Genomic DNA, 16,425 nt, shown 5'->3' on the forward strand with positions numbered 1-16,425 from the left:
CACAGTACAATCAGAACTATACAGTACAATCAGAACTACACAGTACAATCAGAACTATACAGTACAATCAGAACTACACAGTACAATCAGAACTATACAGTACAATCAGAACTACACAGTACAATCAGAACTATACATTTACATTACATTTTAGTCATTTCGCAGACGCTCTTATCCAGAGTGACTTACAGTAGTGAATACATACATTTCATTTTCATTTCATGCATTTAAAAAAAAATATATATATATTTTTTTTTTGTACTGGCCCCCTGTGGGAATCGAACCCACAACCCTGGCGTTGCAAACACCATGCTGGCGTTTCAAACACCATGCTCTACCAACTGAGCCAACTGAGCCAATCAGAACTACACAGTACAATCAGAACTATACAGTACAATCAGAACTATACATTACAATCAGAACTATACAGTACAATCAGAACTATACATTACAATCAGAACTATACAGTTCAATCAGAACTATACATTACAATCAGAACTATACAGTACAATCAGAACTATACATTACAATCAGAACTATACAGTACAATCAGAACTATACATTACAATCAGAACTATACAGTACAATCAGAACTATACATTACAATCAGAACTATACAGTACAATCAGAACTATACATTACAATCAGAACTATACATTAAAATCAGAAATATATCAAATATACTGAGTGGACAAAACATGCTGTTTCCATAACAGACTGACCAGGAAAATACAGGTGGAAGCTATGATCCCTTATTGATGTTACCTGTTAAATCCACTTCAATCAGTGTAGATGAAGGGGAGGAGACAGGTTAAAGCAGGATTAAGCCTTGTGACAATTGAGACATGGATTGTGTATGTGTGCCATTCAGAGGGTGAATGGGCAAGACAAAAGATTTAAGTGCCTTTGAACGGGTTATTGTAGTAGGTACCAGGCACACCGGTTTGAGTGTGCCAATAACGGCAACGCTGCTGGGTTTTTCACGCTCAACAGTTTCCTGTGTGTATCAAGAATGGTCCACCACCCAAAGGACATCCAGCCAACCTGACACAACTGTGGGAAGCATTGGAGTCAACATGGGCCAGAATCCCTGTGGAAGGCTTTCCACACCTTGCAGAGTCCATGCCCCAATACATTGAGGCTGTTCTGAGGACAAAAGGGGTGGTGCAACTCAATATTAGGGAGGTGTTCCTAATGTTTTAAACACTCAGTGTATATTTGAAATAAAACCTACATTACTGTATTTACAACCCTCTTTACAGCACCATCAGAAATATACAACATTTCAAAACATATTTTAAATAAATGCACATTAACGTATTTACAACTTAACATTTCATAGTTTTTGTAAGATCCTGTCAGATTCCACTGTCCTTCGTGAAACACGGTATGCAGCTTTGAAGCGCAGGTACGACTCCAGACACCTGATAGCCACATCATCCACCTCAGGGTCAAACTTGTTAGCGATGAGGTGGTGATGTTTTAGGAGCCACCGGAGATCTCCAGCACCGTAGACACAAATGGACCTCCTGTAGTCACCCGAGCAGGGTGGGTATGGGGCTCCGTTCCTCACATCTCCTTCCAGGGAACGCCACTTCACGATGCGAGCGATGGCGTTCATGTCTGATTCATGGTACTTGATGTGGGGAGGGTTAGATCCTGGCACAGAGGGCATGCGCTGCAGAGTGGCCCACAGATGTTCATCAGGACTGTAGGTGTCCTTCTCCCACTCCAACAGCAACCGGACCTCCTGAGACTTCATCACGTGACGGACGAAGGCCCTGGACACCAGGAAGTAGGCGTTGCCAGAGAACATGGGGGTGCTGATTGGAGGAGGGCTCTTCCTAACGTTCGTCTTGACCACCATGTTGCTGGTGATTTTGTGGTGAAACTGCCATCTGCTGTTTTTATAGTCGTCGGTGGTCTCTGACTCCATGCTGTTCCTCCCGTTCTGCAGCTTGAGGGCCTGAACCATCTCAGCGTTGGTCTTAATGGGGAAGTCTGTTCCACAGGTGTTGATCAGGTACCTCCACTGGACAGGTGACTTCAGGAGATCCTCCATACAGTTCAGATCAGCCTGCACTCTGGACCAGGAGGCGTATACCACACTCTCTAACTTACTGGCCACAAACACATTAGGCAGACAGGACACGATAGCCCTCACTGCCGTCCTGAAGTCCTCGGATGACTTCTGATCGATGTGGACGCAGTACACGTTCTGAGGAGTGTACACGGCACGTAGGAGCCGCTCAAACATCTCAATCTTGTGGTGGATGACCATGGAGTAGGCGATGGGGAACTCCTCCTCCTCCTGACTGAGAGGAACGGTGATGAACTCTCTTTCTGTAACGTACCTCTGACAGTCCTGAGTCACGTTGTGGTAGAACGCCTCTGACAGCAGCTGCTGTTTCTTCATAGTCTTCAGCAGGAGGCTGAGCTGCTTCCTCTCCAGACCCTCCAGGTCTCCCTGGATGATGGCTGTGCAGGCCGGCAGGTCGGCAGCGTAGTCCAGGGGCAAGAGGTCCAGAGCGGGGAGACGACTCCTGGCAGAGCCCGGCGGGTGTCTGAGAGCGGCCCACAGGAGCAGAGAGATGGATCCACCCAGGAGGATCAGAGATAAGTTCGTGAAGAATCTCTGAGACCTGGACAACCGAACAGACGCCATGACTAGTCGATATCTTTCTGTCAGGGTTCTCCTCAAAGAATGGAAGAGTTCCACTACGCCACCTGGTAGCTACACTGTCATTTTTAAAAATTTGATTTGTAATCATTTAAGGCCTAGCACCACACCTTAATGGAGTATTTATTTTCTTTAGATTGCAGGAAATGTCCATCCCGCTGTACTCAGTAGCACCTCCTTGTTAAAAAAGATCCTTGGGAGAACCCTGTATGTGGTATTGTCTTTGTGGTATCAGTATCAACACCACAGCTGAGGAGGAGGAGTTGCACACTGCTGAACAACAGAGGATGAGTCTCACCAGCACCTCACAGCTCAAATACACACACCTCTCACACTCCTCTCACACTCCTCTCACACACCTCCGTTTAAAAGGAAGAGGTGGAATCATTAACTCTATGGGCGTGGCCTTTCTGTTAACGCTCTAGAGGACGTGGCCTTTCTGTAAACACTCTATGGGCGTGGCAGACCAGGGAGGAAAAGCTCTGTAGCAGTCTAGGAGGTATGGTTCCCCTGTATGTGGCTTGTTTCCTGGTCAGCGTTGTGACACATGCCAGGCGTACAGTCCTAACATGGCTGAGCCTCTCACGTTAAACAGCGGTCTGTCCTCTAGCTTTGAGCTGTGGGTCAAAGCAGCCTCATAAACATGTTCAGTCAGACATTCACCTTGCCGTACACAGTTGAAATATCTAGCCCATACATTTTGCACACAATATTTTATATACAGCAGGTATAAAGGACCATGGGAAAAATGTCACACTACTGGCGTTGTCACAGTCCTATTGGCTAACATCTTATCCTCATATTACCAGACCACAATAACATCCCACATCTTATCCTCATATTACCAGACCACAATAACATCCCACATCTTATCCTCATATTACCAGACCACAATAACATCCCACATCTTATCCTCATATTACCAGACCACAATAACATCCCACATCTTATCCTCATATTACCAGACCACAATAACATCCCACATCTTATCCTCATATTACCAGACCACAATAACATCCCACATCTTATCCTCATATTACCAGACCACAATAACATCCCACATCTCCTTTTACCATTGACATCACACACGTACATTATTTGAATATTAAAATCATTTTACTTCCGTTCCATGAATCCTTCAACATTTCACAATGTCACCTTTATACACACATATTTTGTCTGGTGTGATGCAGAGGAACACGGTTTGTACAGGTGTACCGGGATTAGATGACAGCTGTTGATGGTTAAACATAATGTTTTGATCAGGGTATCATCACAAACACTGTGAGATGAGTCATTTATATAGTGTCAAGAGACACACAGGTGTTTGTAATCATGGCCAAGTATGGCCTAATATCATTGGTTAACTCAAATATTTAAAAAAAATGGCATACAAAGAACATACAAAAAGACAAACAAATGGATAGCATACGATCATAGCATTTGTAGTCTAAAATGTATCTAACAAACAATTACAATGGCAAAATCACAATAATCACAAGAATGGCTTCAGATCAAAGTCTATGTTGAGACCGAAGGGAGCAAGGGTCTTTAAATTAAAGATCCAGGCAGCCTCTCGTTTTAACAATCAATTATCAAGGTCACCCCCTCTCCTCGGGAGGGTGACATGTTCGATGCCAATATAACGCAGAGAAGAAATAGAATGGTTTGCTTCCAAAAAAAGTGCTCTGAACAAATTAAAGGAATCGTTCACAAACATTGCCACATTTTGAAATATGATGATAGTCTCGGTAATGTGTTTTCTGATCTTCCCCTGGTCGTATTCTCGCGGGGCAGAAATCTCAGAGACCAATTGGTACACTCTGATTTACCACCCCAAGATATTCCTGAACAACGTCTATCTGCGCCCCTACTGGATGGAAATTACAAGTGTAATGGCTGTGCTCAATGCAATGGCACTTATAAATGTAGATCCTTCAAACACCCCCAAACAGGGAAATCTATCCCAATTAAAGGTGTTATTACGTGTTCCACTAAGGCAGTTATTTATCTCATAACTTGTCCTTGTGGTAAAAATGATGTGGGTAAAACAAAGCGTGAATTAAAAGTACGTATCTCAGAGCATCGTAGCACCATTAGGTGCAAAAACTTGACTTACCCAGTTGCGGCCCACTTTTTGGAAGCAAACCATTCGATTTCGTCTCTGCGTTATATTGGCATCGAACATGTCACCCTCCCGAGGAGAGGGGGTGACCTTGATAATTGATTGTTAAAACGAGAGGCTGCCTGGATCTTTAATTTAAAGACCCTTGCTCCCTTCGGTCTCAACATAGACTTTGATCTGAAGCCATTCTTGTGATTATTGTGATTTTGCCATTGTAATTGTTTGTTAGAAACATTTTAGACTACAAATGCTATGATCGTATGCTATCCATTTGTTTGTCTTTTTGTATGTTCTTTGTATGCCATTTTTTTTAAAATATTTGAGTTAACCAATGATATTAGGCCATACGTGGCCATGATTACAAACACCTGTGTGTCTCTTGACACTATATAAATGACTCATCTCGCAGTGTTTGTGATGATACCCTGATGAAGACAGCTTCGCTGTCGAAACGTTGGTTATTACATTTTTGTATCTGAGCTCTTAGAGTGTGCGGCTTTCCCTTATTTTCTAGTGTTCTACTCCGCTAGCCAGCACCTCGCCTTTATAGGTGTGCGTTTCTTTTTTCTAGATTAAACATAATGTTTTATCACATCCTGGCTGCAGGTTAATATCCGTGACAAACATCCTAGACTCATTTTCCAACTCGTACAGCAAACACAGCCATGTCTCAAAGGCAGAGATCACATTTCTAAAAATGTGTTCATGATTGATGTTGAACATGGGTATTATGGACCTCCAGTGATGTTGAACATGGGTATTATGGACCTCCAGTGATGTTGAACATGGGTATTATGAACCTCCAGTGATGTTGAACATCGGTATTATGGACCTCCAGTGATGTTGAACATGGTTATTATGGACCTCCAGTGATGTTGAACATGGGTATTATGGACCTCCAGTGATGTTGAACATGGGTATTATGAACCTCCAGTGATGTTGAACATGGTTATTATGAACCTCCAGTGATGTTGAACATGGGTATTATGGACCTCCAGTGATGTTGAACATGGTTATTATGAACCTCCAGTGATGTTGAACATGGGTATTATGGACCTCCAGTGATGTTGAACATGGGTATTATGAACCTCCAGTGATGTTGAACATGGGTATTATGGACCTCCAGTGATGTTGAACATGGGTATTATGAACCTCCAGTGATGTTGAACATGGTTATTATGGACCTCCAGTGATGTTGAACATGGGTATTATGAACCTCCAGTGATGTTGAACATGGTTATTATGGACCTCCAGTGATGTTGAACATGGTTATTATGGACCTCCAGTGATGTTGAACATGGTTATTATGGACCTCCAGTGATGTTGAACATGGGTATTATGAACCTCCAGTGATGTTGAACATGGTTATTATGGACCTCCAGTGATGTTGAACATGGGTATTATGAACCTCCAGTGATGTTGAACATGGGTATTATGAACCTCCAGTGATGTTGAACATGGGTATTATGGACCTCCAGTGATGTTGAACATGGGTATTATGGAGCTCCAGTGATGTTGAGCATGGGTATTATGAACCTCCAGTGATGTTGAACATGGGTATTATGAACCTCCAGTGATGTTGAACATGGGTATTATGAACCTCCAGTGATGTTGAACATGGGTATTATGAACCTCCAGTGATGTTGAACATGGGTATTATGGACCTCCAGTGATGTTGAACATGGTTATTATGGACCTCCAGTGATGTTGAACATGGTTATTATGGACCTCCAGTGATGTTGAACATGGGTATTATGAACCTCCAGTGATGTTGAACATGGGTATTATGAACCTCCAGTGATGTTGAACATGGTTATTATGTACCTCCAGTGATGTTGAACATGGGTATTATGGACCTCCAGTGATGTTGAACATGGGTATTATGGACCTCCAGTGATGTTGAACATGGGTATTATGAACCTCCAGTGATGTTGAACATGGGTATTATGAACCTCCAGTGATGTTGAACATGGTTATTATGAACCTCCAGTGATGTTGAACATGGGTATTATGAACCTCCAGTGATGTTGAACATGGGTATTATGAACCTCCAGTGATGTTGAACATGGGTATTATGGACCTCCAGTGATGTTGAACATGGGTATTATGAACCTCCAGTGATGTTGAACATGGGTATTATGGACCTCCAGTGATGTGGAACATGGGTATTATGGAGCTCCAGTGATGTTGAACATGGTTATTATGAACCTCCAGTGATGTTGAACATGGGTATTATGGACCTCCAGTGATGTTGAACATGGGTATTATGGACCTCCAGTGATGTTGAACATGGGTATTATGGACCTCCAGTGATGTTGAACATGGTTATTATGAACCTCCAGTGATGTTGAACATGGGTATTATGAACCTCCAGTGATGTTGAACATGGGTATTATGGACCTCCAGTGATGTTGAACATGGGTATTATGGACCTCCAGTGATGTTGAACATGGTTATTATGAACCTCCAGTGATGTTGAACATGGGTATTATGGACCTCCAGTGATGTTGAACATGGGTATTATGAACCTCCAGTGATGTTGAACATGGGTATTATGAACCTCCAGTGATGTTGAACATGGGTATTATGAACCTCCAGTGATGTTGAACATGGGTATTATGAACCTCCAGTGATGTTGAACATGGTTATTATGAACCTCCAGTGATGTTGAACATGGGTATTATGGACCTCCAGTGATGTTGAACATGGGTATTATGGACCTCCAGTGATGTTGAACATGGGTATTATGAACCTCCAGTGATGTTGAACATGGGTATTATGGACCTCCAGTGATGTTGAACATGGTTATTATGGACCTCCAGTGATGTTGAACATGGGTATTATGAACCTCCAGTGATGTTGAACATGGTTATTATGGACCTCCAGTGATGTTGAACATGGGTATTATGAACCTCCAGTGATGTTGAACATGGGTATTATGAACCTCCAGTGATGTTGAACATGGGTATTATGGACCTCCAGTGATGTTGAACATGGGTATTATGAACCTCCAGTGATGTTGAACATGGTTATTATGGACCTCCAGTGATGTTGAACATGGGTATTATGGACCTCCAGTGATGTTGAACATGGTTATTATGGACCTCCAGTGATGTTGAACATGGTTATTATGGACCTCCAGTGATGTTGAACATGGTTATTATGGACCTCCAGTGATGTTGAACATGGGTATTATGAACCTCCAGTGATGTTGAACATGGTTATTATGGACCTCCAGTGATGTTGAACATGGGTATTATGAACCTCCAGTGATGTTGAACATGGGTATTATGAACCTCCAGTGATGTTGAACATGGGTATTATGGACCTCCAGTGATGTTGAACATGGGTATTATGGAGCTCCAGTGATGTTGAGCATGGGTATTATGAACCTCCAGTGATGTTGAACATGGGTATTATGAACCTCCAGTGATGTTGAACATGGGTATTATGAACCTCCAGTGATGTTGAACATGGGTATTATGAACCTCCAGTGATGTTGAACATGGGTATTATGGACCTCCAGTGATGTTGAACATGGTTATTATGGACCTCCAGTGATGTTGAACATGGTTATTATGGACCTCCAGTGATGTTGAACATGGGTATTATGAACCTCCAGTGATGTTGAACATGGGTATTATGAACCTCCAGTGATGTTGAACATGGTTATTATGTACCTCCAGTGATGTTGAACATGGGTATTATGGACCTCCAGTGATGTTGAACATGGGTATTATGGACCTCCAGTGATGTTGAACATGGGTATTATGAACCTCCAGTGATGTTGAACATGGGTATTATGAACCTCCAGTGATGTTGAACATGGTTATTATGAACCTCCAGTGATGTTGAACATGGGTATTATGAACCTCCAGTGATGTTGAACATGGGTATTATGAACCTCCAGTGATGTTGAACATGGGTATTATGGACCTCCAGTGATGTTGAACATGGGTATTATGAACCTCCAGTGATGTTGAACATGGGTATTATGGACCTCCAGTGATGTGGAACATGGGTATTATGGAGCTCCAGTGATGTTGAACATGGTTATTATGAACCTCCAGTGATGTTGAACATGGGTATTATGGACCTCCAGTGATGTTGAACATGGTTATTATGGACCTCCAGTGATGTTGAACATGGGTATTATGGACCTCCAGTGATGTTGAACATGGTTATTATGAACCTCCAGTGATGTTGAACATGGGTATTATGAACCTCCAGTGATGTTGAACATGGGTATTATGGACCTCCAGTGATGTTGAACATGGGTATTATGGACCTCCAGTGATGTTGAACATGGTTATTATGAACCTCCAGTGATGTTGAACATGGGTATTATGAACCTCCAGTGATGTTGAACATGGTTATTATGAACCTCCAGTGATGTTGAACATGGGTATTATGAACCTCCAGTGATGTTGAACATGGGTATTATGGACCTCCAGTGATGTTGAACATGGGTATTATGGACCTCCAGTGATGTTGAACATGGTTATTATGAACCTCCAGTGATGTTGAACATGGGTATTATGAACCTCCAGTGATGTTGAACATGGGTATTATGAACCTCCAGTGATGTTGAACATGGGTATTATGAACCTCCAGTGATGTTGAACATGGGTATTATGGACCTCCAGTGATGTTGAACATGGGTATTATGGACCTCCAGTGATGTGGAACATGGTTATTATGGACCTCCAGTGATGTTGAACATGGTTATTATGAACCTCCAGTGATGTTGAACATGGGTATTATGGACCTCCAGTGATGTTGAACATGGGTATTATGGACCTCCAGTGATGTTGAACATGGGTATTATGGACCTCCAGTGATGTTGAACATGGGTATTATGAACCTCCAGTGATGTTGAACATGGGTATTATGGACCTCCAGTGATGTCAGATAGGTACATTATTTGAATATTGAAATAATTGAGTCCTTCTACATGTCACCTTTTCCCACCCGTCCAGAGCCTTGTCTTTAGAGAGTTAGGTCAACTTTTAGAATTTACAATATTGTTATAATTCTAGACATTCCGTTTTATAGCATGGATGTATAAAGGACTCATCGAATGGTTGTAAAATGATTGTATTTATAATTTCTTTCAACACCAGTGTTGAACCTCCATTGACATTAAATAGGTAGTCAATATTCAAATCCTTTAAAATGTTATGATCTCACCTGTATGCTCATATTCTCATCTACAAACAGGCAGACAGACAGGCACACAAGGTTGAGTAAAAGTATATCTATGGATCTGAATACAACATACAATATTCTCTTAGATGGGTGACTTTGAGCGGTTCTGGACAGGTTCCGAGTGACATTTTGCTGTCCAAAGCCCTCTGTCAACACTGTAATGGCACAAAGCCACTCTCCGTTTCCACCCTCCCAGCGGAGCGGACTTGAAGTATCAAGGTTTCAGAACCCACATTTGCATAGGAGGTGACGTGTCACATTTTCTGGCCGGGTTATTTGACAACTTTACAAAAAACGAGATCACCAGCTTGTAGTCCTAAAAACAATGGAAATGAGGCCCCGCTGGTTCGTTCAGCCATTCCTATGGGGAAAATAAATGGGGAAAGAATGGAGTTTAGGAATAAATGCTGAAATGAAGGTCTGAGGTTAACTAAGGCTAAGGAGATGTTGTACGGTATGTTCTATGATATAACAGCAGTCTGTTAACACGACCTTTATGAATTATGAAGCTTGTTTTGATCACATAAATGCTCCAAAATTCACAAAAAGGGACATTATCTCTTGGAGATTATCCTGTAGAACAAAACGTCTAAGACTGTGAACCAGACCTTATTTTTGGCGTTTATCCCAAAACCCTCCAAAAAAACCATTCATTTCCCCATAGGCTTTGTCCAACGAGCCACGGCGGAGTTAGTGCCTACAAAAAGACGCCATTACTATGGCTCTCCATGGGGCAGAAGTCCATGTGTTGGGATTCTGTTCAGCCAGATAGCTAGTAACACTGACAAGAAGCTGCTGTGTGGGGAATCCTACTGTAGGTGGCTCGTTTCTTCTAGTTTCAGGCTGGTTTCACCTTGTTCTTGTCTCATGTCACGTCTATGCCAGTAGAAAGGGTTGTGGGATGGAGAGAGAGATGGAAAGGAAGCAGTGAGAGAAGGCAGTAGGCTGAAACTACAAACTGTAACTGATTCAGGAAGAACTACAAACTGTAACTGAGGCAGGAAGAACTACAAACTGTAACTGAGGCAGGAAGAACTACAAGCTGTAACTGAGGCAGGAAGAACTATAAACTGTAACTGAGGCAGGAAGAACTACAAACTGTAACTGAGGCAGGAAGAACTACAAGCTGTAACTGAGGCAGGAAGAACTACAAACTGTAACTGAGGCAGGAAGAACTACAAACTGTAACTGAGGCAGGAAGAACTATAAACTGTAACTGAGGCAGGAAGAACTATAAACTGTAACTGAGGCAGGAAGAACTACAAACTGTAACTGAGACAGGAAGAACTATAAACTGCAACTGAGGCAGGAAGAACTATAAACTGTAACTGAGGCAGGAAGAACTACAAACTGTAACTGAGGCAGGAAGAACTATAAACTGTAACTGAGGCAGGAAGAACTATAAACTGTAACTGAGGCAGGAAGAACTACAAACTGTAACTGATATCAAAGGCAGGAAGAACTGCTTATTACTATATGTTAAGTATAACTATAGAAATCTAAGATGTGTCAAATAAATGATATGCAGCTCAGGGCTCCAGCTATGCATTTGGTTTGCTAACTTGCTAGTTAAGTGTCTAAATGTCAAGATCAAACTTCTTGGTTACAGCAGAGATATTCAACCCCCTCCTGGATCAAGATCCCTGTTGCCTAAATTGTTTAGTGAAAAGCGCCCCTTGGGTATCATTCTCTCTCTGTTATGGTCAGGTGATGAAGAAACATTATTACTGGGGCAATATGATAACGATGATGATGAAGATACCAACGCTAATTCTGAATATTATACTGTAACAGTGAAAATAAACACAGTACTCAATCAATACTTCCTCCTTCTGTACGATCTTAACTCTGTTACACTTGACTGAATTCCTCACTTTTCCCACCCTCTCTCCCCTCTCTCTCTCCTCAGCACCTCCAGATGACAGTGCAGGCCCTGCAGGATGAGTTGAGGACCCAGAGAGATCTGAATCAGTTGTTCCAGCAGGACTGTAGTGGAGGGAGACCTGGAGAACCTCTGTCATTTGAACCCACAGAGGAGAACTTCCACAGGCTCCAAGGTGAACACCAGCGACAGGTGAGGTCTAGTTGGAGAAAGCTGCTCTGAGTCCTGATCTAGGATCTGTTCATATAATCTCATCAGCGCTCCTATTCAGAGATACCTTCTGGATAAGGGCCCAGGTCTAGTTTCACTTCTAATAAGATTTAAAAAACGAGTTGGTCCATTGAGTTTACACAGAATGCATTTCTGGGGCTCTGGTTTACAGTGAAAGAACAGATAGAAAACACACAGTGAACATTTACATGTCAGTTCATCAGAGTCTTATTTAGGATTCTGTACTTTATTCAGTGTCATGTTGTACACTCTATTTCATTTCATTTGGCAGAAGGCATACTCCTCTGAATAACTTGAGGAATGCAATGGTAATGGACATACAACAGTACAACAAGTATAAAGAACTAACTAACCTCATTTAGAAATATCACAATCATGTCATGTTTCCCCTACTGGTATCAATAAAGTTCATTGAATTAGAAAGTTCATTAAATAAATAACGTTTGATTGAATCTAATCTCTAGGCTAACTAAGTGAATGAATAAATAACACAAACATGCTGAGAAGTATCTTGGATTCAGGAGTTGACATTACTGAAAGGAGGTGTCTTGTGTTCTCCCATTAAATTGAATTGAATCTAACTATTCCGTTTCAGGAGAAGACACAGATGCACACTGTTAAAATAACAACAGTTTATTACTTGAACAGGGGGCAGGCAGAGGTCAGTAATCCAGATCAGAGTCCATAAGGTACAGAACGGCAGGCAGGCTCAGGGTCAGGGTAGACAGAATGGTAAAAACCAGGAAAACTAGAAAACAGGTACTAGAAAATGCACGGCCCCAATGTGTAGGAATAGTTAGGAACTGGAAAAAGATAGGAGCAAGGGGAAAACGCTGGTAGGCTTGACGAACAAAACAAAACAAACTGACAACAGACAAACAGAGAGCACAGGTATAAATACACTGGGGATAATGGGGAAGATGGGCGACACCTGGAGGGGGGTGGAGACAATCACAAAGACAGGTGAAACAGATCAGGGTGTGACACTTTCCTCTAGGCCAAAGAGATGAATACAGTTGCATTTCATTTAATCTAACCTCTAGGCCAAGGAAAATACAATTAGTTTGAATTGAATTGTATTGAATGTAACCTCCAGGCCAAAGAGTTGTTCCTCCTGAGGAAGACGTTGGAGGAGATGGAGTTGAGGATCGACAGTCAGAAACAGACCCTGGGGGCCAGAGACCAGTCTATCAAGAAACTACTGGAGATGCTGCAGAGCAAAGGTATGGTGGGGTTCACACACACGCACGCACGCACACACACACACCCACACACACCCACAACACAACACAACACACACACACACTTTTAAAAGCATCACTATGGTGTGTATTCCAGGTCTGTCAGCCAAGGCCTCAGAGGAGGACCATGAGAGGACCAGGAGACTGGCTGAGGCTGAGATGCACATCCACCACCTAGACAGTCTACTGGAACAGAAAGACAAGGAGACCAACGCCCTACGAGAGGTGAGGGTGTGTGTGAGGGTATGGGGGAGAGGGGGAGAGGGGGAGAGAAGGAGAGAGCGAAACAGAGGAGGGGAGGGGAAAGAATTAATTCATAACTCTATGGTTGTTACAGAGTTCCTCCAGAGTGTCGTCATGTGCTGGTCACGCTCATGTAAACAACACTCTGTTACCACAGAGCCCCACAGCTAACTGAATTCATTACAACTCTGTTACCACAGAGCCCTACAGCTAACTGAATTCATTACAACTCTATTACCACAGAGCCCCACAGCTAACTGAATTCATTACAGCACTGTTACCACAGAGCCCCACAGCTAACTGTTACAACTCTGTTACCACAGAGCCCCACAGCTAACTGAATTCATTACAGCTCTGTTACCACAGAGTCCCACAGCTAACTGTTACAACTCTGTTACCACAGAGCCCCACAGCTAACTGAATTCATTACAGCTCTGTTACCACAGAGCCCCACAGCTAACTGAATTCATTACAGCACTGTTACCACAGAGCCCCACAGCTAACTGAATTCATTACAACTCTGTTACCACAGAGCCCCACAGCTAACTGAATTCATTACAACTCTGTTACCACAGAGCCCCACAGCTAACTGAATTCATTACAGCTCTGTTACCACAGAGCCCCACAGCTAACTGTTACAACTCTGTTACCACAGAGCCCCACAGCTAACTGAATTCATTACAGCTCTGTTACCACAGAGCCCCACAGCTAACTGTTACAACTCTGTTACCACAGAGCCCCACAGCTAACTGAATTCATTACAGCTCTGTTACCACAGAGTCCCACAGCTAACTGAAATCATTACAGGTTTTTTACCACAGAGCCCCACAGCTAACTGAATTCATTACAGTTCTGTTACCACAGAGCCCCACAGCTAACTGAATTCATTACAACTCTGTTACCACAGATCCCCACAGCTAACTGAAATCATTACAGCTTTTTTACCACAGAGCCCCACAGCTAACTGAATTCATTACAACTCTGTTACCACAGAGCCCCACAGCTAACTGAATTCATTACAACTCTGTTACCACAGAGCCCCACAGCTAACTGAATTCAATGCAACTCTGTTACCACAGAGCCCCACAGCTAACTGTTACAACTCTGTTACCACAGAGCCCCACAGCTAACTGAATTCATTACAACTCTGTTACCACAGATCCCCACAGCTAACTGAATTCATTACAACTCTGTTACCACAGAGCCCCACAGCTAACTGAATTCATTACATCTCTGTTACCACAGAGCCCCACAGCTAACTGTTACAACTCTGTTACCACAGAGCCCCACAGCTAACTGAATTCATTACTGCTCTGTTACCACAGAGCCCCACAGCTAACTGAATTCATTACAACTCTGTTACCACAGAGCCCCACAACTAACTGAATTCAATGCAACTCTGTTACCACAGAGCCTTTACTATACACAGATCTTATCTTTACTATACACAGACCTTATCTTTACTATACACAGACCTTACCTTTACTATAGACAGACCTTACCTTGCCAGAATGACACCAGAGGAGAGAGAAAGAGGAGAAAGTCAGAGAGTCAGTCTGATCAGCATTCAGACCCACACTTTGACACGACGGGAATCTCCTCCCTCCCTCCCTCCCTCCCGCCCTCATTCTCTTGTTCTGTATTCTGGTCAGGCAGTAGCACAGACACCCATTAACCTCCTCCAGCCTCAGAGGAACTGTAGGACCACTCTGACATCTAGTGGGGCGAGGAGGAACTGCACCAGTTTCACCACAACACCAGTTTTTCATAACAGCTTTGGTTGTGTTGAGAATCCATCCACAACGTGTACAGGAAGTATACCCCTGCTAAATAAACATGCTTTTCCCCTATGATGAAAGGGGAGCGTGGGTGAAAGAGTTTGGTGAACACGGCACTAAAATAAGCTACTTATATAAGCTGAGAAAAAGTATTTGTCTTTGTCTTCATGACTGTAAAGACCAGACAAGACGTCATGCTGTGAGGCCAGAGCAGCCCTCATAACCATAACATTTAGGTGATAAAGCTGACCTCATCAGTGTCCAGGGGCAGTCAACACTGCCTAAAACCCAGGGTTAACCATAACCTTTAGGTGATAAAGCTGACCTCATCAGTGTCCAGGGGCAGTCAACACTGTCTAAAACCCAGGGTTAACCATAACCTTTAGGTGATAAAGCTGACCTTATCAGTGTCCAGGGGCAGTCAACACTGCCTAAAGCCCAGGGTTAACCATAACCTTTAGGTGATAAAGCTGACCTTATCAGTGTCCAGGGGCAGTCAACACTGTCTAAAACCCAGGGTTAACCATAACCTTTAGGGATATGTACTGACCTCATCAGTGTCCAGGGGCAGTCAACACTGCCTAAAACCCAGGGTTAACCATAACCTTTAGGTGATAAAGCTGACCTTATCAGTGTCCAGGGGCAGTCAACACTGCCTAAAACCCAGGGTTAACCATAACCTTTAGGGATACGTACTGACCTCACCAGTGTCCAGGGGCAGTCAACACTGCCTAAAGCCCAGGGTTAACCATAACCTTTAGGTGATAAAGCTGACCTTATCAGTGTCCAGGGGCAGTCAACACTGTCTAAAACCCAGGGTTAACCATAACCTTTAGGGATACGTACTGACCTCACCAGTGTCCAGGGGCAGTCAACACTGCCTAAAGCCCAGGGTTAACCATAACCTTTAGGGATACGTACTGACCTCACCAGTGTCCAGGGGCAGTCAACACTGTCTAAAGCCCAGGGTTAACCATAACCTTTAGGTGATAAAGCTGACCTTATCAGTGTCCAGGGGCAGTCAACACTGTCTAAAA

General features: G+C 43.0%; 2 protein-coding genes and 1 non-coding gene across 3 annotated transcripts in view; 1 reads left to right on the forward strand and 2 right to left on the reverse strand.

The window, feature by feature from the left end:
* Nucleotides 1-16,425, forward strand: part of LOC145861340 (ELKS/Rab6-interacting/CAST family member 1) — a 293,504-nt gene that overhangs the window by 158,315 nt on the left and 118,764 nt on the right. Inside the window, exons 4-6 of the mRNA XM_082963346.1 lie at nt 11,923-12,087; nt 13,223-13,349; nt 13,465-13,592. Of these exons, the coding sequence (XP_082819472.1) occupies nt 11,923-12,087; nt 13,223-13,349; nt 13,465-13,592 (420 nt within the window). The remainder of the gene's footprint in view (nt 1-11,922; nt 12,088-13,222; nt 13,350-13,464; nt 13,593-16,425) is intronic.
* trnas-uga (transfer RNA serine (anticodon UGA)) lies at nt 263-357 on the reverse strand. Its single transcript has 2 exons — nt 320-357; nt 263-299 (listed from the first exon to the last, which is right to left on the reverse strand). It is a non-coding gene; the product is annotated as a tRNA-Ser (tRNA).
* LOC106597972 (beta-1,3-galactosyl-O-glycosyl-glycoprotein beta-1,6-N-acetylglucosaminyltransferase 3-like) lies at nt 557-3,017 on the reverse strand. The gene has a single exon (XM_082964201.1). The coding sequence runs from the start codon at nt 2,663-2,665 to the stop codon at nt 1,337-1,339; it is 1,329 nt and encodes a 442-aa protein (XP_082820327.1). The 5' UTR covers nt 2,666-3,017; the 3' UTR covers nt 557-1,336.

Source organism: Salmo salar, chromosome 17, assembly GCF_965601325.2.
Source record: "Salmo salar chromosome 17, fSalSal1, whole genome shotgun sequence".
NCBI classification, from domain to species: domain Eukaryota; kingdom Metazoa; phylum Chordata; class Actinopteri; order Salmoniformes; family Salmonidae; genus Salmo; species Salmo salar.

Bases quoted from the DNA above. Each gene is read 5' to 3' on its own strand.
- LOC106597972 (XM_082964201.1), bottom strand. From the start codon at position 2,665: ATGGCGTCTGTTCGGTTGTCCAGGTCTCAGAGATTCTTCACGAACTTA.